Raw genomic sequence first — 19,463 nt, 5'->3', positions numbered from 1 at the left:
TGCGATAGGGTCGACTGAATTGTATATGAGTAATTTCAGAAACTTTATAGCAAATGTCACTTTAAAACGGTTTAAAATACAATCAAGAAACAATTTATCACGACAAACTACAGCATGCTTGTGGTAATCATAATATCTGTGGCAAAACTCGGTAAAACCACGCCATCAACATCGTATATATTACTACCCTTCTAATCAACAGTCGATCCATAACACAACCAAGAAACCATGCTATCACAATGATTGGTAATATGCAAAGGAGACAGGGTTTACTGCAGCAGGCCTACAAGGCATGGAAAACGTCCATATGATGAATAGACGTTATGATTCCAGCGCCACGTCACAATGGTCATAATCAGATAATTGAGTAGATCAGGGATTGTTGGATTTTGAGCAGAGTGTTGTCCTACGCTCATGCAAACGCAAAACTAGAAGCTAAAACGGGCGTGATATATTGAGCTTATCTCGCAGCCAAAGACGCATTCCGGTCACAGTATGACGCATTACAACTTCGCTCTCTCAAAGTCAAGCACACAAGCCAATAACTTTCAATCGAAATAATTCACCGCCATTACTCCAATCTTTCTCATACCCACATTATCAAGCCTAGCTTTGTAATTAAGATGTAACGTTTTCGCGGAGACCCGAGATGAACATTTAATACTCGGAAGCGTTAAACGTCTTATCAGAAGGAACAGGCCAAATCGCACTAGTGCACTGGTACTTTTGTAACGCCGAACAGGGGCTAATTTGCCGGATTACGCCGACGAAACCACGGGTCGAAATAGTCTGCTTTGCGCAATAGAACAGTAGTATCTCGCACAGTAACAACCTGTCGGAAGAAATACGAAACGGATAACTTGCACGCTGGGATAACGCGACGTCGAGAATAATAACGCAGCTACTGCGCAGATATGCCGAACCATCGAATATATAACTATACATTGAAATCTTGGCGGCTTGTCACACGTTGTTGTACAATACGCCTCTCGTAACATGTAAAGCTAATTCGCCGCGTATGCATTTGTATATTATGAGTTGGTACGCCATAGCAATGTAACTTTTAAAACTGCAAAGTAACGTAATATTCTTCATGATATCATTACACCTGATGAATGGAGCGGTGCCCCAGTATCATTCACTAAGACTTTATAACAGTATGCGAGTTATACGCAACATTTGAGATATTTTTGTAGCTTTTCGACCATAAAAATTCCATTGCACTTTGTAACAATGTCGAGGGTTGATCTCGATCGCGACAAGCCACCGAGATTTCAATTATCATCTGCGCGTCGTCAGCAGTCGGCTCTACAAATCAATTAACTATACATTGGAATACGAAGTGCCCGTAAATAACAATAACAATCAGTGGTGCGAATACAATAAAAAAAAAGTGTCATGTGAAACACTCAACGCGCGCGACGTGTCGAACCGGCCACTCGAATCGTAACCGAAACCGGAATCACGCCGTCCGCGTGCCGGTACAGCGAAGGGCCTCGCTGCCAAGCGACTTCAGGCCTGCGTGTCCAGATTGGACTTTCGACATCTGCCTCTCAGAGCGCCGCGAGACGGACCGGGTCTCGCCGTAAGAAAGGGTCCGGCGCTTGGGGGCGCGGGCGACTCGGTGCCGCGCGCCTTCAGGGCTTGTGGAATCGCGTGAACCGTTTCGAGTCTTCGTGAACCTGCATCTCCGTCGCTTTGAATTCGTTCAACTCCTTTCTGATCATCGCCTGCGAAATGTTACGATTGTTACCGCTCGTGATGCGTGTCGCGCCCGTATGCACATTGCACAAGACTGCGGTTTTGTAGGCTTTTACCAACTGAAATCTCGGCATACATTGTGAAACGAACGGTCGGAAATAGGGTTGCATTTACAACAAAATTCATTTTAAAACAAAGCCCTTGTTTGAAACACGTCACATTGGATTGGCATCAACAATCGAAAATACAGGGTAAACATAGCTCCTTTGACGAAACATGCTTCCAACCCCTGTCATATACTGACCGTGAATATCTTCAACCAGGTCTACATCGTCATGTAGCATTTTTACGGTCGGCGACCACCATAATCAGAATATTGTACCAATGATCTATATTTACGTACTATAGCTATTTTAAACCGACTATTTCGCGGGTTCCAGCCATCTCATATCGTATACGTTGGCTCTATCGAGTGCTGGTAATCGTCCATAGGCTCATACAACAGATGTTTTTGGGTTTGAACCCCTTAAACGTGTCTATAGCTCTTGATAAGAGACAAGAAAAGTATCTCGAGTACTGAAAAATGTATTCTTACAATAGGATGTTGCGATGGAAAGAAAGATTACCGTGAATTAATCCCGAGACGTAATTATACTCACTTTATCGGCCGGCGTTAGCCTGGTCCAAGGCTTGTCGGCGCGTCTGTCGTAATTCTGAACTTCGTACACTTCCACGTATTCGTGCCAATTCAAAACTTTACGTTCGACCAATTCCTTCACAGTCGGCCGCATCGACAGCTTCCTGGTCAATTGTCGTTTAACCTGCGGACGGAAAGCATGCGATCGTTTCTCATTGTACACAACATGGGGGAGGCTAGTGTCCGAATATGAGAATTATTGGATTAAAGCCACACCCTATGAACAAGTCAGACCGAGGGTACAAGGGCTGTATAAAATCAAGTACTTCATACAGTTTCGAATAGAGAAACGGTCGCGGCCAACCCTATAGCCAATAGACGATAAATCTTCCACGCGGTTCGCTATCACCATCGCCCGTTATCAGTCACGTACTATGAGGAACTGTAATCCTAGTGTAGACTGATAAAGTTCAGTTGGTAGCCTAATGAGAGAAGCTCGAAAACGGTCGAAGGAATCAGCAATCATTACTCGGCTCGTATTTTAAACACGTCTGGTCTGGTACTTTCTTACTTAGCGTTAAACACAAAGGCAAGTCCCCCACAGAGTGATGCATAATTAACCAACTTTGAAAGTGCCTCATAGCGTCGCAAAACACCCAAAACAAAGAAATCAGCAACAGAAGCGCCATTGTTTTAGAGTTCTCCAACAAAACAAACAAACAAATACAGTTCCTATCGACCGGTTGAGGAAACTTTTCGACGAAAATGACAAGACCCTTATAAAATCTCCCATGCATTATTGATTCCCCCGAAATCGCGACACTCACCCTTTCTCTCTCCTGCCTTTTTTCCTCGCCGGTGGAATCGGGCAGGATGTTTCGCTGTTGCAATTCCTCTTTGGTCGGCCTCTGACTCAAGCGCCTAAACAAAGCACGATACATAAACACGGCGCGCCGATACGCGGGCCTTGCTGTAATTGTGCATCGTTTTTTAGAGGTGACCTAACAATTTCATGGGGCAGCCAGTGACTTGAAAATAAATTTCGAAGTTATTTATGAACATGAACAAAGTGCTTATGTCGGTAGAGGTCCTGATACATGGTACATGCACGTACCCGAGTAGAGATTTATGACGTTCCTTCTATTCCATTAACAATGACTATTTTGACTAACTCTGGCGGCACACTGCACATTCGGCACCGCTCGATCACAGAAACATGCATACCGCGTGAGGTTGATTTTGACTTCGTCTTTTTCCACGTCGGTCTTCTGCGGACTTGGAATAATATTGCGGGACTCGAGCTCTTCCCTGGACGCCCGTTCCGCGAGACGCATCGCGAGGGTGTCGCGTCGCGCGACTTTTGACGCAAGGCCCCCAAAACCAGCAGGAGTATCATCTGCAAGGTAAAAAAACTGTCAAAATCCGATATCATCAATAGTGTAAACTTCCGATATCAACGGCCGACAAATAGTATAACATAATGTCCACAGATTCTACGGTAACGCCGTTGTGAGCCACACTCGCTTTGTGACATGATTGATCTGGCGACGCCCTCATAAAATACGCCTTGTCCCGCGTTGCCCTTACATTGACTCCAATATATCACTCATTGTGCCATTGAATTCACCTTTGTTGCTTTTCCCTTTGAACAGATTTTTCAACGATTTAGGAAACGGCATAGACCTCACAACTCTTCTGGCAAAGGTCATTGGTTTTGACAAAGGTCTGGTAAACTGCTCGCCTATACAGTGCTTATTCTTGTATCATAACTGAGAAATGAAATGATTCATTATACATAATTTACATAAAGTAAACGCCACTTGCCTATTTCTCATTATTAAATCGCATTACATTGTCGCCTTTATACAGTGGATGCATTTGAATGCGCCATGATTAAGAATTATGAGCAACAGATACGCGTCAAGTCCGTCGAAACATGATATAACGATCGCGAATTAGGCATGTTCTAATGTTTACCATGCGCGGTGTTTCAATTCATAAGTTGTTCTAAACATCGACTACGACATCAACCACTCCGAATCCCATAAGATTCCCCGCATCGTACGATTATGACGCCGAAACTTGCGTCCCGAGGGACCCGTCAACGCCACAGTCATCAGTCAACAATTGCCAAAATGCGATACACAGCCGTCATAATGATAAACCGCAATGCGGTAGGTGGAAAAACATGGCCACTTTGTGAAGCTTGTAATTAATGCTGTGAATAGGCTGCCGAGTCCAAATCCAATCGATATGCTAAGCAGATTCCGCGCTATGACTGGCACCATTGACGCTTTCGCGCTTGTTAACATAACAATTGGTCGTACATACGCCCAGCATAACCGATGACTACAGTCAAGTAAACGCGATTGTGAGTTCACACGATAGAAACACTGCCACTTTAAAAATCATTTCGCAGCATTATGGCGAACGCAACCCACACTCCACATGATACCTAAAAATGGGCGCCGCCGCCAGCATTACTCGAGACAATTCTTCCAGCACGAGTAAACACTTTCTGCTAGCCAACGGACAATTCGATTGCCCATGCATTGAAAATAGAGCTTTTGAATGCGGCCATCACACAACACTTTACGGGGAAGCAGAACCATAAAAATATCATCTGCGATGCGAATAAATCTGCCCGCAGCGCAAGAAGAGACAACTACTTCCAGCTTGAGTTACACGCCTCACGCTAGCTTATCCAAGAGTTCACAGCCAGTAAGGCGATCGCCGACGCATTGAAAATGCGCTTTGCCACATGAGGCCATCGCACAACATTTTACCGAGAATCTCCCATGGGCCATGGATCTCGACTAAACTGCGAATAAATAAGTGTCCCTGAACTTCTATTTACCAAACCCTTTCGATAGTCAACACTAATTCGATTGCCAACAAACCGCGATATAATAATGACGAAGACCATACTTCCTCGAGACGCTAAACACAAATCTCCAAAATCGCATACCTCAGGTCACGAAATGGAAGAAGCCATCAATATTTAATGCTGAAATCACGCACTGCCTGATGTACCCCGATATTGCGGAGCATACTTTGCCGGAAAAGTTTGCATTTCCGAGAAATGGCCGCGAAGACGATGCCGTGTCACGTTATCGGCAAATCTATTTCGACGTACATGTCATACGCAGCGCGCGTTAAAGACACTCCACAGAATATATTCATTAAGGCGGTAACGCGAGGAATGGCTTGCAATATAGACTTCGTATATCCTACTCGCAAGTCGGAGGTGTTGACCAGTCAAACTATAGTCCCCGATGCTACGCAACTAGAAGTAACGCAGTAAATTTCATTCATAAGTAGAAGTAGCGACTTCAAAGGCATGTTAAAAATACTCCGAGCAGACGCAGAAGGTGAAGTGAATAGAATTTGGCCGATTGGGGCTTTTTTGCGCAGTTGTCATGACGATTTGACTCATAAGTGATGCGAGCCTACCCAAAAACTACTTTTTACTTCACAAAATCATAACGTAAAATGTCGTAACTGCACCGAAACTTGAGCATTATGGGCCGGTGCCGGACCACCGACCAAGGGACTACACGACATTCATGATGCTAGCCGGAAATGTATGAAATTCCAGCTATATATATGCATCGTACTTAAATTAGGATTGAACATTGTCTCCAACTTCGAATATCCTTGGATTTCGATTCAGACCGTGAAATAGATTATCTGCGTCGTGAAGCGGGCGATAAACACGGTTTCATCGCTACATCGAGTCGTAGACGCCAACCCTGTTATATTCCATTGACACTTGACAGATGACTCGGAAGAAAGTTCTACCTATCCCATATTTGCGACAATATTCTTGCGCATATCGACGAGGTCTTATTCCAATTCTAATTTATGCCAAAATTTGTAATGCATTTTTCAAATATATAGAATATCAATATAAAATATTCATTTTACGCGCATATTTTTATTGTAAATGTTTATCATATTGTTTCAATTTAGTTAGGCCAGGATATACAAGAAAGAAAATAAAAACTTTACATAAAGTTAATTTGCTCAAATATGTAAAAAATGGACGCAAGCTAGCTTCGATTCCACAACGAAGATACAGAATAGTCAACACCGAATTCTTTTCAGCACTTAATCAACGTAAAAGCTAAATTGCGACGGACACAGAATCGCCCGCTACAAACTCGCACGGGTTCCAAATCACATCCTCCAGAGTAGAAGCAGGCTCCTTCACACATAGCGCTATTCGCCAATGGCCGCGTATCCCCTACCAGCATTATATACGACCTAGGCATAAAAAGGCGAAATACCGTGCCTGCCTTATCTGTACTGCGTTTCTCAGAATGTTAATTGAGAACGGCAGGTTTACAGATTACGCGCATGCGTGATAGTTCGACGCCCCTCGAATCGCACGCGACTCGAAATGGCGGCCTAAATCTAGAATGATAGCCGCATGGACGCTACTATATATCGTCTCTATGGCTGAAAATAGCGCAGCGGAGCCGATATTCAAACATCAATCTGCCAGTCAGATGCAGCACGAAGACGACATTCCAAGCATCGTGCAGTATGCACAGGTGTTTACGTAATACGTTACGTAACTGAAGTAATTTTGTACAGCGATAAAACTTCAAATCCACAACCTTCCATTCTCATTACTTCTGAAACGTAGACACGCCACGCAACAACTTCTTTTTGCGGATTTCATAACGCCCACGTTTAATCTAGACGTATACACTCAAAAAACGTAATTTTTGTTGAATTTCGTCGAAACATAAACTTTGACGCACCAGCGTAACATCACAAGATCACACAGCAGCATCGTTTTTGACGGCACAAGATATGTCAATAAATACACAGACAGGAATCTATCTATCGCACCTTATCTCTTTATCTATCTGACAAACAGACCATTCACGACAAAACGCTAATCACGACACGTGCAGCAACCTAAAATTCATCACAATGCTCGCTATACAATCACGCAAGCAGGCGCCCATTATCAAGTTCAACGCGAAGCATTCCCCTTGACGCTGCGATCTAATAACGCGACCAAGAGGCGGTCCCACAGCGGTACAATTCCAGTAATCGACTATAACACGCGCTCGGCGTGCACTGCCCGGGATACCAAGAATGCCATCAATGCGGTCGCAATGCCATCGAGGGACATGCCATGTTGTGACGACATGTCACGGATGATCGGGCTGCGAGATAAACATAGCCAGACGCGAATTCGCATCTGTGACTCGTAAACGCCGGAAGCACGCAGTCTGCTTAGAAAGCTGGCATACCACATATTATAAAGTACGTAGGAGACATAAGCTCAGGTTTCATATCAATAACCAGAGATGGTCAGTTACTCGTCAGTTACAAAGTACTTCTACTACTACGACGACTAAGGACGGCAGAAATTTCGCTAGCAAGCGTCATACGCAACAGAGTAATCGACTGGCTGTGAAACGACATGAGCATTATATCTGTTATTCTTGAAAATAAAAATCGATGAACTAATAACTGGCAGTTTGCACCTTAATTTCTCTGCCCCTAGTGGCATTTGCACGCCTCCTTAATCACACGAGCGGGATGATTACCGCGCGAAATAACATAAGGGTATTCCGTATTGACCGTGGGCCCTCATAAGTCAGTAATCTAATTCTAATCAGCAGAATCGTCATCTTAACTTAGATCAATATCTGTTACTAATAACGCCAATTTGCAGTTATCCCAATGGCACCGATGCGGTCCTTTATTTCAATGACAGCGGCATATATCGGCGCAGCACCCATCTCAGATTATTGTGGCGGCAGCAAACGAAATGGATTCCCTACCGCATACCATCAATGACTTTACATCAATGACTTTACCCCGTAAGTACCGATTAACGCCATACCCCAATATCCGCTACGTAAAATCACTACGGAATCACAGCGCTCGTTTTAATGCCTACTGCCTAGCCCTCGCAACGTACAACAATACCGCAGAACGCACGCGACGGATAACGTCATACTTATCCCTACGCCGCTACAAATCCGTAGCCCGCAATCTCCCACATTCAATCCGCGGTAATTCCGAAAGATAGCGATCAATACGTTACCCTGCAGCGAACACGCAACGGAGACGACACCCATTCACGCGTCATTGAAGCAATTTACTCAACGCCCTTCAAAGCCTACGCGGGATCTCTTCCATTGTCGCCCTACGCTAAACGGCTACAGCGGAAGATGACTGACGTCAGACCTGCGCAAATTATGTTACCCAGTCAGTCATGGATACATTGGTATTGGTATTGGCACCAATAACGAGAAAGCCTTTTTTAAAAACATTTTCAACTGCATCGGTTCCAGAGCAAACTGCATCGGCGTACTCTACGAAACTTGACTAGATAATTTTGGGTGCCTAATTGTGCTGGTAATCCATTTCTAATCTAATTTCTGCTTAGTGCTTCTCTAAAAATGCAAGAGGAGACCTATGTATAGCGCGAAACGAACCAAGCTTGGTGTACAGACATTCAACATTCTCATGGTTACACGAAGAGAACTTTGATTTGTTAATTTTTATTCTAATCTAATCCAGTAAATCCGTTAATTTCCTAGATGTCCTAATCTGATCACGGATACTACTACATATGTATAAACTCGACACTCCACTAAGCCTCTTTTTAAAATGGCCAATAATGGCGCGCGAACCGAAATTCGCAAAATAAGGCCAGCGTTAATTCGACACTACCGGTACACGGGCAATCTTCACCTATATCCGCTACCGCGCCAACCCACTATATCATAACATTATCATTGCATTAGCGTTCGAGGCGATACCTCGACATGACTGATTTGCAAGAGACAACAAGGAAACGTCGTACACAGCTTGCATGTTATAAACTGACGACGCATACTTTTCACGTCACAATGGAGAGAAGAATGTGTTGCAAGATTTCAAAATAGAACTTGTATTGGATCGAATGGTGATTCCCAACAGTGAAAAACAATTGCCACGTGATACCATAGTAAATGCTAACACTATTGATAGCGTTGGTATGGTGCGTTCTGTCTGACGCAGAGCGCAATATAGAACTGAATGCCACGAAACAGCAATCGTCCACAGCGTTATTTCCATACGCTACGCATCCACGAAGAGACGGTGTTACTTGCTAGCCCGATATGGTGCTAGACTACTTGCGTATCTCCATTCTTTCCTTTTTTGGAGTTTTCAGGGGAAATTACAATGATTAATTTAACGCGAAACAATAACTTGATATTGTTAATTTATTCGCTAAAAGCTTTTCGACTGACTCTCATCAGCAGCGAACGTCAGTGATAAGGTGAAGCAAATTCGAAATGTAAGAACTATTTTGTCTGTATGACGTAATAATAACAATAACAAACAACTAGTAGACGGGCAAGATACGGTAGTAACGGTACATCAGTCTTGCACAAACTACTGAGTTTTCAAAATGCGCAACCAAAACTAGAACTAACGTCCTATAAAATTACGCAATTAACTAGATTCAATTCCGATTCAACTCATTAATTTTTATTTTATCGAAATCGGCTCGACTTTCCACACAGATTTCGTCATCATCAAGCTGTAATCTCGTCGCCTGGATGACCCGGCCATTGATATGTGTTACAACCCGGACCTATACAACATAGTGACTATATAGATAGTTTTCGGACGGGTACGAGATCAATTATTTCCAAACTAACGCTGAATCTAAGTGGTTGCCTGCATTTGCGAGGATAGCGAGACTGAGAGCTCCCGTCATAAGGAATGGCCTTGCCTTGAAAAGAAATATTATTTTACATCGTACCTTGTCAGAGTAATATATTACAGAAATTAATCACCGATTAATATTAATGGCCGAAATTGGCTGGCTCATTGCTAATCACAACACCGCGTGCGCAATATTATCGATACTGTAATCATAAATGTAAACGTAAAAAACAGCCAATGATTCCTCATGAGCACAAATAGAAGTCATAACAAAACCAGCAGTATAACAGCGTGTACCGATACCCTGCTCTTGCAGTGTTGCCTACAAGAATAGATTCACGGGAAACGCACCGTACCAAGCAAGATATGCATATCACGACAAGAAATATCAGAGATTTTAATTTGGGTGGAATATTACAGAAACACGAGTCCGGTACAATTACGATATCAAGTCGTATTAGCTCTTATCCAGAGACGATCGCGACTTCGTTTAAAACCTGTGAAACCCGGCGAACATCCTCATATCCGCTTCACAAGAACCCTTCGGACGTAAGGCGGGTTATCACCCGAACCCATCTATCAGGGAGTGACCAGAGGTGGTCAATTTAGCCGGCAGTGCTACTCAAGTAGATACTCAATTACAAATAGAAGCAGCCACTTCCAAGACATTTCAAAGTTACATCGAGTGGAAGTCGAAGATGAAGGGCCCGTAAAGAACTGCAATAATTTTGGTCGAGAAGTCACACACTTTTAGAGCTTATTCTGAAGCAGAGGTGGCTATTTTCGATATGGCACAATAAAGCTTCGCGACTTGACTAAAAATGATTAATGACACTACAAATAGCTAGAATTTTCGAAAATATATTCAGTTAACGTGAACATGAGCTATTTCACACTGTTCTTATGACAATTTCGCACACACAAGTGATGCAAACTTAATCTTAAATCTACTAAATCTACGTTCGACTGTTCAAAATACAAATTGTAAATACCGGTAGTAAGCCGTTTGCCTAAAAACTGATCAAATAGAAATAGAAGTAGACCGAAAATATAACCATTGGAGTAAGTATAGAGCAAGAAGGCAAAACCTACTGGAGTACTTCGTCACAGACCACTTCTGGGAGTGACGTCATATCTAAAAGACGCGCTCACGCTGTGCTCGCAACGACCGAAACGTCGCCCCGAAAGTTTACACGACACAGAGCCATCAGGGAATCGCAACAGCTTAGCAGTTTTGATACAACAACGGCGAGTATATCCACAACATCAAACAAAATTAAACACCCCGTACAATTCGTAATGCTTTAAAATAAGCGCGCGCGCCACAAAGAACCGCACTCATCAACGCGAACAAGCCAGTTTCGACAGTGAATAAAATCCCGAGCGGAAAACAACGTAAACATCGCGCTATTTCAGCAAAAACACGGAGCGCGGGGCTTTGGAATCGATACCATCCTCATCAATATTAAGCGCAAGGACGGAGGACACGGATGCCGATTGCCGAATCTAACGCGGATGACAAACTAAATCTGGCCACGAATAGGCTACGGAACATGCTCGATGACGCGATAATGGACAATGCAACAATGCATCGCAATCGCAATAGAAAAACGCTGCATACACGATGAGCTACACTAGTTTGCAACATTCTCGATCAGCGAGTCATATATAAATAACGCGGAGAAACCGCAGACCGCACATATGTGTTTCTACAAAACTGGTATTGCTGCTGTTATAATATTCATGGTGTTTCGATCACAGTGGTCATTTGGTCAAATGGTCATGTACACCCGGCCGATGTTCCTTATTATGATCACCAAATTGTCGCACATAATAGTGTAGTGGTTACAAGGCTCATGATCCCATAAAGAATGAGTAGCGGTGATGGCGGGACTTATCCATAAGTTCGACATACGACCCCACACAGCAATTATAAATACCAGTAGGTGCATCGCGCCATGACGAAATTATACGCCCTTTGCCAACAAGATATATTTTATCAACGATAACTGGTAGTATCGTTGTGATACTTATTTCTCGTCGCGGGAGCTTATAAACCTCGATTGTCAGTCACACTGTGTAGCACCAAGCCTACGCAACGCACGTTTGTGGCATGTCTAAAAAGTAGTGACCGACCTGCGATATCGTATCACAGCGTTATGCTGTGTAGGTTCTCGATTTTGGCAAACCTTGATGACAACAGACCATCTAGTCTAACCGGTTGCGTAATGTTAAGCCCATTTTCGACCCCAATTCACAAAGGACCATTCCTACGTCACAATATATCACAATGATAAGCTACGAGTGATTGAGCAGTTGAGCACGCATCTGGGCAGATTGATAATCCCGGGTTATAAATGTAAACCGGATTTTCATTGTATTTCCGAATTTCTTTTTGCGAAATCAGATTAGGACATAGACTGATAGATCAACACCGAACAGTGTAAGCGTTATAACAAATTGCGCAAACCCGTCGCAAATTGTTCCGCGCGCTAAACCTAAAACCGGATACGGGATCTAGAACCGGACACACTTACTTCCGGATCTGAAGTTAAAATCTGCCTCAGAAATATGGATCGCAATTCCGTTCATCCGCGCTGAGGAATGCGAGGCCGCAGCAAATCTCGCGTATTACGAAATAGATATCCCGCCAATTCAACACCTTACCCTAATACCCAATCAATCACGTTCTCAAGCTAATCGCGAATTTCATTGTCGAAACACGGATCTGCAGTCACGAGAATATAATCTAATCTAGATTGTAAATGGACCGCAATAATTGTGCGGTGCGCGACACGTAACAAGACATATCACTACGTAAGCACACACACACCGAAAGCATAGTCATCTGGCCTGTAAAACGAACCTATTATCGACATAGGGCAGGGGCGGGCAACTTCTCCAGTCGGCGGGCCGGATAAGTACTTGGCGGGCCGGATTGCTGAATGGATACATTATCCGCCCATACATCCTCATATACAAGGAATAAATCGTATTTGATTATTGTATGTTTAACGACAGCAATGTCACTTCAAAGCCATTTCTCGCCGATAAATGCCCAAGACAATGTGGATTTGAGAACAGCATTGTCACACAGGCGCCGCTACGTCTGCTTCTCTCTGATCAATTAACACGCGGTGCAATCCTTGTTTGAGATTTCAAGGCGTTCGTTAAGCCCGGTACCCCAAATTAACCACGATACTAATTCATTGGGTTTGAGTACATCGTAAATGCCGATGTTGCAAGTCTCGCTTCGACGAACTTACGCGTAAGCTCCACTCTTGCACTAGCGCACACACGTAGTCACTAATACTTGAAGTTAAGCAAGAAGTGGGGAATCTCGGCGGACTTGGGCCGCGAGCCACATTATGATATAAAACGGGAAACTGTCCGCGGGCCGAACAGGATCCCGTCGCCCCTGACATAGGGGGTCAAAATAGTCAGCATTGATACTGACCCAGGTGATGCCAAAGTAGTTTTAAAAAGAAGATTTGGACGAGGGATGCTTTAAAAATGTCCAAGACGAATCTATGCAACTGACGGAAAATGACTAATATAGGGCAAGTTTTTGTTGCAGTCAAATCCGTGAAAAGTTGCACTTATTTTTCACGAAAGTTGCATTTATGGACAAGTTCCTGGAAATTATTAGGGTTTGAGATACTCGAATCGATCTGTATCCGAAGCACTGCGGCAAAACTCAGTGTCGGCGACTTCAACAAAATCAATCGCTTGGAAAAATTGACGCAGTGGAAATATAATTTTCGGTGGTCTAGCCTGAATGCACGTCTAATCAAAAAGGACCTCAAATTTAAACGACAGTGAAATTAGTTTCACGAAAACTAAAAAAATTGCAAAAAGTTTTGTGAAAAATCGTAAAAGTTGCAAAAAGTTGCATGAAGAAAATGGAGAAAAGTTGCGATATAAGATTCCTCCAAACAGCTCAAAATACCATACTACGAAACTTCCGAGTATTTAGGAAGCTGACGCAAGCTGTAAAAAAAGTTGCAAAAAGTTGCCCCACGAATGCCTGAAAAACGCAAACGCAAAGTCTCAACCACCAGTCCATGGCAAGTTTCCTGCCATGTATTAGATGTATTAGAATTCTAAATGTCAATTCCAAAATGAAAGAAGTTGGGCCCTTGTCCATTAATTAGAGATATAAAACACGAGTCTGGAACGTGCCTTTCTGTACGTTGTCGCAATGGGGGGTTTATGGTCTACTTTTGGGCATGTCTTACAATGGTGCGAGTGTTAAAAAGTAGCCTACAACACGTTTTGGACAAATTTTATGTGATAACTGCAGAGACTATTAAACAAACTTTGTTAAATTCCGACACTTGGCAGTGTAATAGAGGTTACAGCAAGTAGCAAAGTCGCAATTCTTTTAAAAGATATCGGACAACCACAGTCAGATTAGCAGCCTTTGACAGAACGTAACGAGCTGCGCCTTGCGGAAACTTCAATAGAGCCATCAACAGATGTCTAGTATCAAAACACACATCATTAAATGAAGTTTCCCGCATTACATTTACGTTGTATGTATTTCTCGTAATTAACTTGGAGGAAATTTTGGTTCACCGGCCCGCAACGTTTGTTTAAAAGTTCTACAGGTCCGGCAGGTCAGAATGGTTCAGAATCACCAGTCTACAGGAGGGTTGTAATGACTCGAGACGCGATTTTCGGATGACTCGAGTCATTTTCTCAAAATACGGAAATGACTCGACTCGAGTCAATCAATGTATTGACTCGACTTGGACTCGAGGCATTGCGCATAACTCGGACTAAGTCGTGTGACTCGAGACTAAGACGGCCGAGACCGACATCTCATTGTAATTTCGAAGAATAGTAACATAACCGCACTGTTGGTATTTCGCCTAATGGTACTGGTACTTGAAAATGCGACCAGAAACTGTTAAAAGTGAATAAAATTAGTGTACTTTAAATTCAAACCATTCGATATTCCCAAACAGAGTTATAAATAGTGGTTTTAACAAGACTTTAACTCAAAATGAGCAGTCAATACAATGACTTGGACTCGGGACTCGACCCTCTGCTCGCTGACTTGGACTCGGACTTGACTAGGTGTGAATTAAAAAGGATTTGACTTGACTCGAGTCAAAACTATAAAAGTGAGATTAACTTGTGATTCGGAGCCTTGCGACTTGGTTGCAACCCTGGTCAACAGTAATAACCACTCCGGTAAATGGTGGAAGTTCGAAAAACCTACTTCTGTACTCTGAAAAAGTAGAAGTGCTGCCTTACTGAACCTGAACACTTCTTGTTGTTGTTGTTTGTGATATTCATGGTGTTTTTCGACTACAATGTTCATTTACAGCAGGCAGATATCCTTTATGATTCTGTACCTGACGACAAGGGGTAGATCTATTATTCGCTTGGCTTCCTCAACATAGAATGATGCAGTGACTTGTGATGACGTCATCAGCACAGTGACGTAGCGAATCGCATTCAAATTCACAGGCAAATCTTATCAAGCCGGATAACAAAGATTCGCGATTGCCTCGTCACATAATCCCAAGACGTAATGAACAAAAATTTCGGAAAAATCATGAAAGCGAGCCGCAGCATGGCGATTACCTTCGTCATCATCGTCGTCGTCATGGTGACCTCGACGGGGGTCGCTCTCGTCGTCAGATCGATACAAAATCGGCCCAGAATCCGAGTCCGAGTCGGAATAGTATTGGGTCGCGGGCGGTGGCGGAGGATTGGATTTATGTTGTAAGTACCTGTAAGTGTAATGGCGGCGATGAGAATAGGAGGTCAAAGGAGCCATCGTCGGTAACTTGTTCCACTTGAGTATGCAGTGCAAGCAGGCAAAAAGCTATTTGAGAACTCTGAAAAGTTGTAGTCGGGTAGTAATGACTCGAGTCATGATTTTTTGGTGACTCGTCTCGAGTCAATTAGTGTATTGACTCGATTTGTACTTGGTCATTGCGTAATGCGCACGACTCCAGACTAGGACGGCCCAGACAGACATTTCATTGTAACTTCGAAGAATAGTAAAGTCACCACACGATTGTTATTTCGTCTATCAGTCCTGATACTTGGAAAATAGGGCCAGAAACTGTTAGGACTGAGGAATATTACGATATTATGAATGCGGGCCATTCTATATCACTTGAGCAGAGTTGAAAAAAGTGGGTTGAACTCAAAACTGAACAGTGAACAATACGACGCGGACTCGACCCTCTACTCACTGACTTGACTCGGTGGTGAATTGAAAATGAAACGAATTGAGTCAAAACTATAAAGGTGAGATTGACTTGTGACTCGGACCTTGTGACATGGTCACAACCCTGGTATTGGGCATGCCTACTGGAACCAGTAGCGCGGGTAGTGCTTTTAGCCTTAACTTCCACTAGTATTTCAACGGTATTGTCATGCTCAAAAGTATTTACTGTTTACCTCAAGTTCAAGTTTACCGAGTATCTACGGGCATACGACACTTGGACATGTGGATTTAAGTTGGGGTTAGGGTTAGTTTGGGGTTATGAAGTCAGTTGCTCGTTTTCCATTGTGTCGCATGCTCAAAAAATTTTTGGCAACCACGTATAAATAGCATTTGAATAGATTTGCACCAATTTTTATGGGTAAAATGCAGGGTTGTAATGACTCAAGTCCGACTCTAGTCACGTTTTTCAAATGACTCGACTTGACTCGAGTCATTTTCTCTAAATACGGAAATGGCTCGACTCGAGTCAATACACAAATTGCGCATGACTCGAACCAAGTCACAGGCCTATGACTCGAGACTCAGACGGCCAAGACCGACGTTTCATTGTAATTTCGAGGAATAGTAAAGTAATCACACTATTGGGATTTCGTCTGTTGGTACTGGTACTTGAAAATGCGTCCAGAAACTGCTAAAAATGACGAAAATCAGTATATTATAAATGCGAACCATTCGATATCACCAAACAGAGTTATAAAAAGTGGATTTAACAAGCCTTTAACTGGAAACTGGGCAGTCAACACAATGACTTGGACTCGACTCCAGTCACAATACCATGACTCGGGCTCGGCCCTCTGCTCGCTGACTTGGACTTGACTCGGTGGTGAATTGAAAATGACTCGACTTGACTCGAGTCAAAACTATAGACTGTGATTGACTTGTGACTCGGAGCCTTGTGACTTGGTTACAACCCTGGTAAAATGTACCGGATGGGGCTTTAAGTTATGGTTTGGGAAAGGTTTATTTCGGGGTTACGTTTAAGACTAAGGTTAATTGTGTGGTTCTAAAGTCACATGTTCACTGTTCAGGTGTCACATGCCCTATTGTCGGCCAAAACATACCCGCTTTGACTACTATCTGCAACCCAATGAGAGAGAGAGAGAAAGTCAATGCAACAAAACCAACTCACGGAGGAATGTTCATCTGCGTCGATCGCTGTATAATCTCTGCGCTGCCCGCGAATCTAATGTTATCACCGGCGCCGTCTTGAGGATCTGAAAACCACGACATCGATCAATAGCCCCGATGAAACGCATGACCAAGCTTACTTTCGGCCGGCCGGGGGTGGTGTACAGGGGGTTTATTCGTCTGTGGTGGGGGCGGCGGCGGCTTCGCGGAAATATGTAATTGTTGCTTCAATTGTTCGGTGATCTGGAAAGTAAGGAAAATCGGATTAGCACAATTCAGATGCAGATTTCATATAGGCATCAAGATGATTCTCTGTTATAGTACCACATATTTTCTTCATAGCCAGCTTCAATCATCATATATTTGCGTTATCATCAAGATTTAATTATATATGCTACAATATCTTAAATATACCTCGCAGTACTCATTGAATTGTCATATATTCCCTCTTCGGTGTTGGGCTATATCTTTTACGCGCACGATACAGAACCAATTACTCTGAATCTCTGATCATCAGATCACTTCGTCACAGCATGATCTCGCAATTACTCAACTATTTAATGAACATGCATCCCTGCTGATCTATATATTGTATATCATAATTCATTCGTTAAATGCATATTGCGTACTGCTTCCGGTCAATCTTTTCAGGTCGAAGATTTGTATTCTATGTCTCAATTTTTTGCAATGATAAATACATTTTGTCAAATAGACGCTAGTGCCAGCAATGTGCGCGGGCACTCAGCAGCAAAGCAATGCCTTTTTGTGATACTACAGCACAGGGGTCTATGATATGATGACGGCAAGGAAAAGTTTTGTGACAAAGCACCAACATTGAATGGCTTGCGGCCAGCGAAACGGATTTCCAATTTAGCTTGGTCCAATGGGTATGAGAAGGGCCAAAATAACACTATTATCGTAAAAATACGCACATGTTGACTTAACACTTGAATATCTTGACAGAATTTATTCGATGACCCAAGGTTTTTTCGTGCAATTCGCGTGATTTGCCTTCATGCATTCATCATTGTTTTGTGTGGTCTGACAAAGTTTCTTGTCGAGACAACAGCCAAGCTAATAGAGGGAGCTAACTTGGCAGTCCATCTGTTGCACAGAAAAATTCCTCTGCATATAGCTTGACCAGATGTTGAGAAGGGCTATCCAGATTTACGCATGACAAACACTGAATGGCAGTGACATTGTAGCGATATTTATGCCATTGCCAGTGCCACAACCCCCAGACAACATAGTCCACACGTTACCGTCAGAAGTAGTTTTTAAATCACATTTCTCGGTAGTATTACTGGCATTTCATGAGTGCTAGAATCTAAGATTCTTGCATCATAATTTCCAAATGTGTTGTGAGATATCAGCAATCATATGCGTGGGAGGCTGGGATACATACATCGTCTCCAGACTCATTTCCACTCAAGTCTTGTAGTTTAGGCTAATTTGGAGAATGCTACTTGACTTAACCAAAGGGATATCATGCAAATCAAGACATTTCGTACCTGATCTTTACTTGGTTTTGGTGGCGGCTTTGGCGGTGGTCCCTTGGCGCCGTTAGAACTGCTAGCGGAGATATTATCAGGCTGCACAATGAGCAACGATGTCAGATAATACGTCATGACACAAAGGACAAGAACACAAAATACGAAATAGGGTTACATCGATCGAAAGTTTGAAGGTTAAAGGTTGAAGCGCGCGTGTCCCAGGCAGGCGCGTGGTGGGTGTTTGTGCCAGAATATTTTTCCATTTCCAAGGTGGCTCAAGGCGCGAGATAACTGTTAGTGTGCATTTTCATTTCATGATTGTGCAATAACAAGTATCAAAATCAAAAGTATGACATAACGGCGTAGCACTACAGAGTCAAGTAATCCCAGGCAAGTCAGTAACAACTAAACGCTGAAAACAATTCGCAATCGACTACTCATAGATATATTAATCACAAATGACGATGATGCAAGTGCCACAACATTGAGTGTCCGAGAAAAACTAGCTTAAAGCGGATAATTGTACGGTAATGACTAGGGCAAGTTTTTGCAACTTTTGCAACTT

At 43.0% G+C, this 19,463-nt stretch overlaps 1 protein-coding gene across 3 annotated transcripts in view; it reads right to left on the bottom strand.

The window, feature by feature from the left end:
- LOC145449051 (uncharacterized) overlaps window positions 1-19,463 on the bottom strand; it is a 32,970-nt gene continuing 13,507 nt past the window's right edge. For all 3 annotated transcript variants that reach the window (XM_080327518.1, XM_080327519.1, XM_080327520.1), the window contains exons 7-14: window positions 18,917-18,997; window positions 17,546-17,648; window positions 17,407-17,491; window positions 15,623-15,771; window positions 3,563-3,734; window positions 3,166-3,259; window positions 2,361-2,522; window positions 1-1,730 (exon numbers count right to left, since the gene is read on the bottom strand). In XM_080327518.1, coding sequence (XP_080183644.1) covers window positions 1,638-1,730; window positions 2,361-2,522; window positions 3,166-3,259; window positions 3,563-3,734; window positions 15,623-15,771; window positions 17,407-17,491; window positions 17,546-17,648; window positions 18,917-18,997 — 939 coding nt within the window. In that variant the 3' untranslated portion in view covers window positions 1-1,637. The remainder of the gene's footprint in view (window positions 1,731-2,360; window positions 2,523-3,165; window positions 3,260-3,562; window positions 3,735-15,622; window positions 15,772-17,406; window positions 17,492-17,545; window positions 17,649-18,916; window positions 18,998-19,463) is intronic.

This window comes from Botryllus schlosseri, chromosome 10 (genome assembly GCF_051294905.1).
Source record: "Botryllus schlosseri isolate E-star chromosome 10, Bs_hap1, whole genome shotgun sequence".
Taxonomy (NCBI): domain Eukaryota; kingdom Metazoa; phylum Chordata; class Ascidiacea; order Stolidobranchia; family Styelidae; genus Botryllus; species Botryllus schlosseri.
Note: the sequence above shows the minus strand (reverse complement) of the source record. Positions and strands in the feature narration are given on the sequence as shown.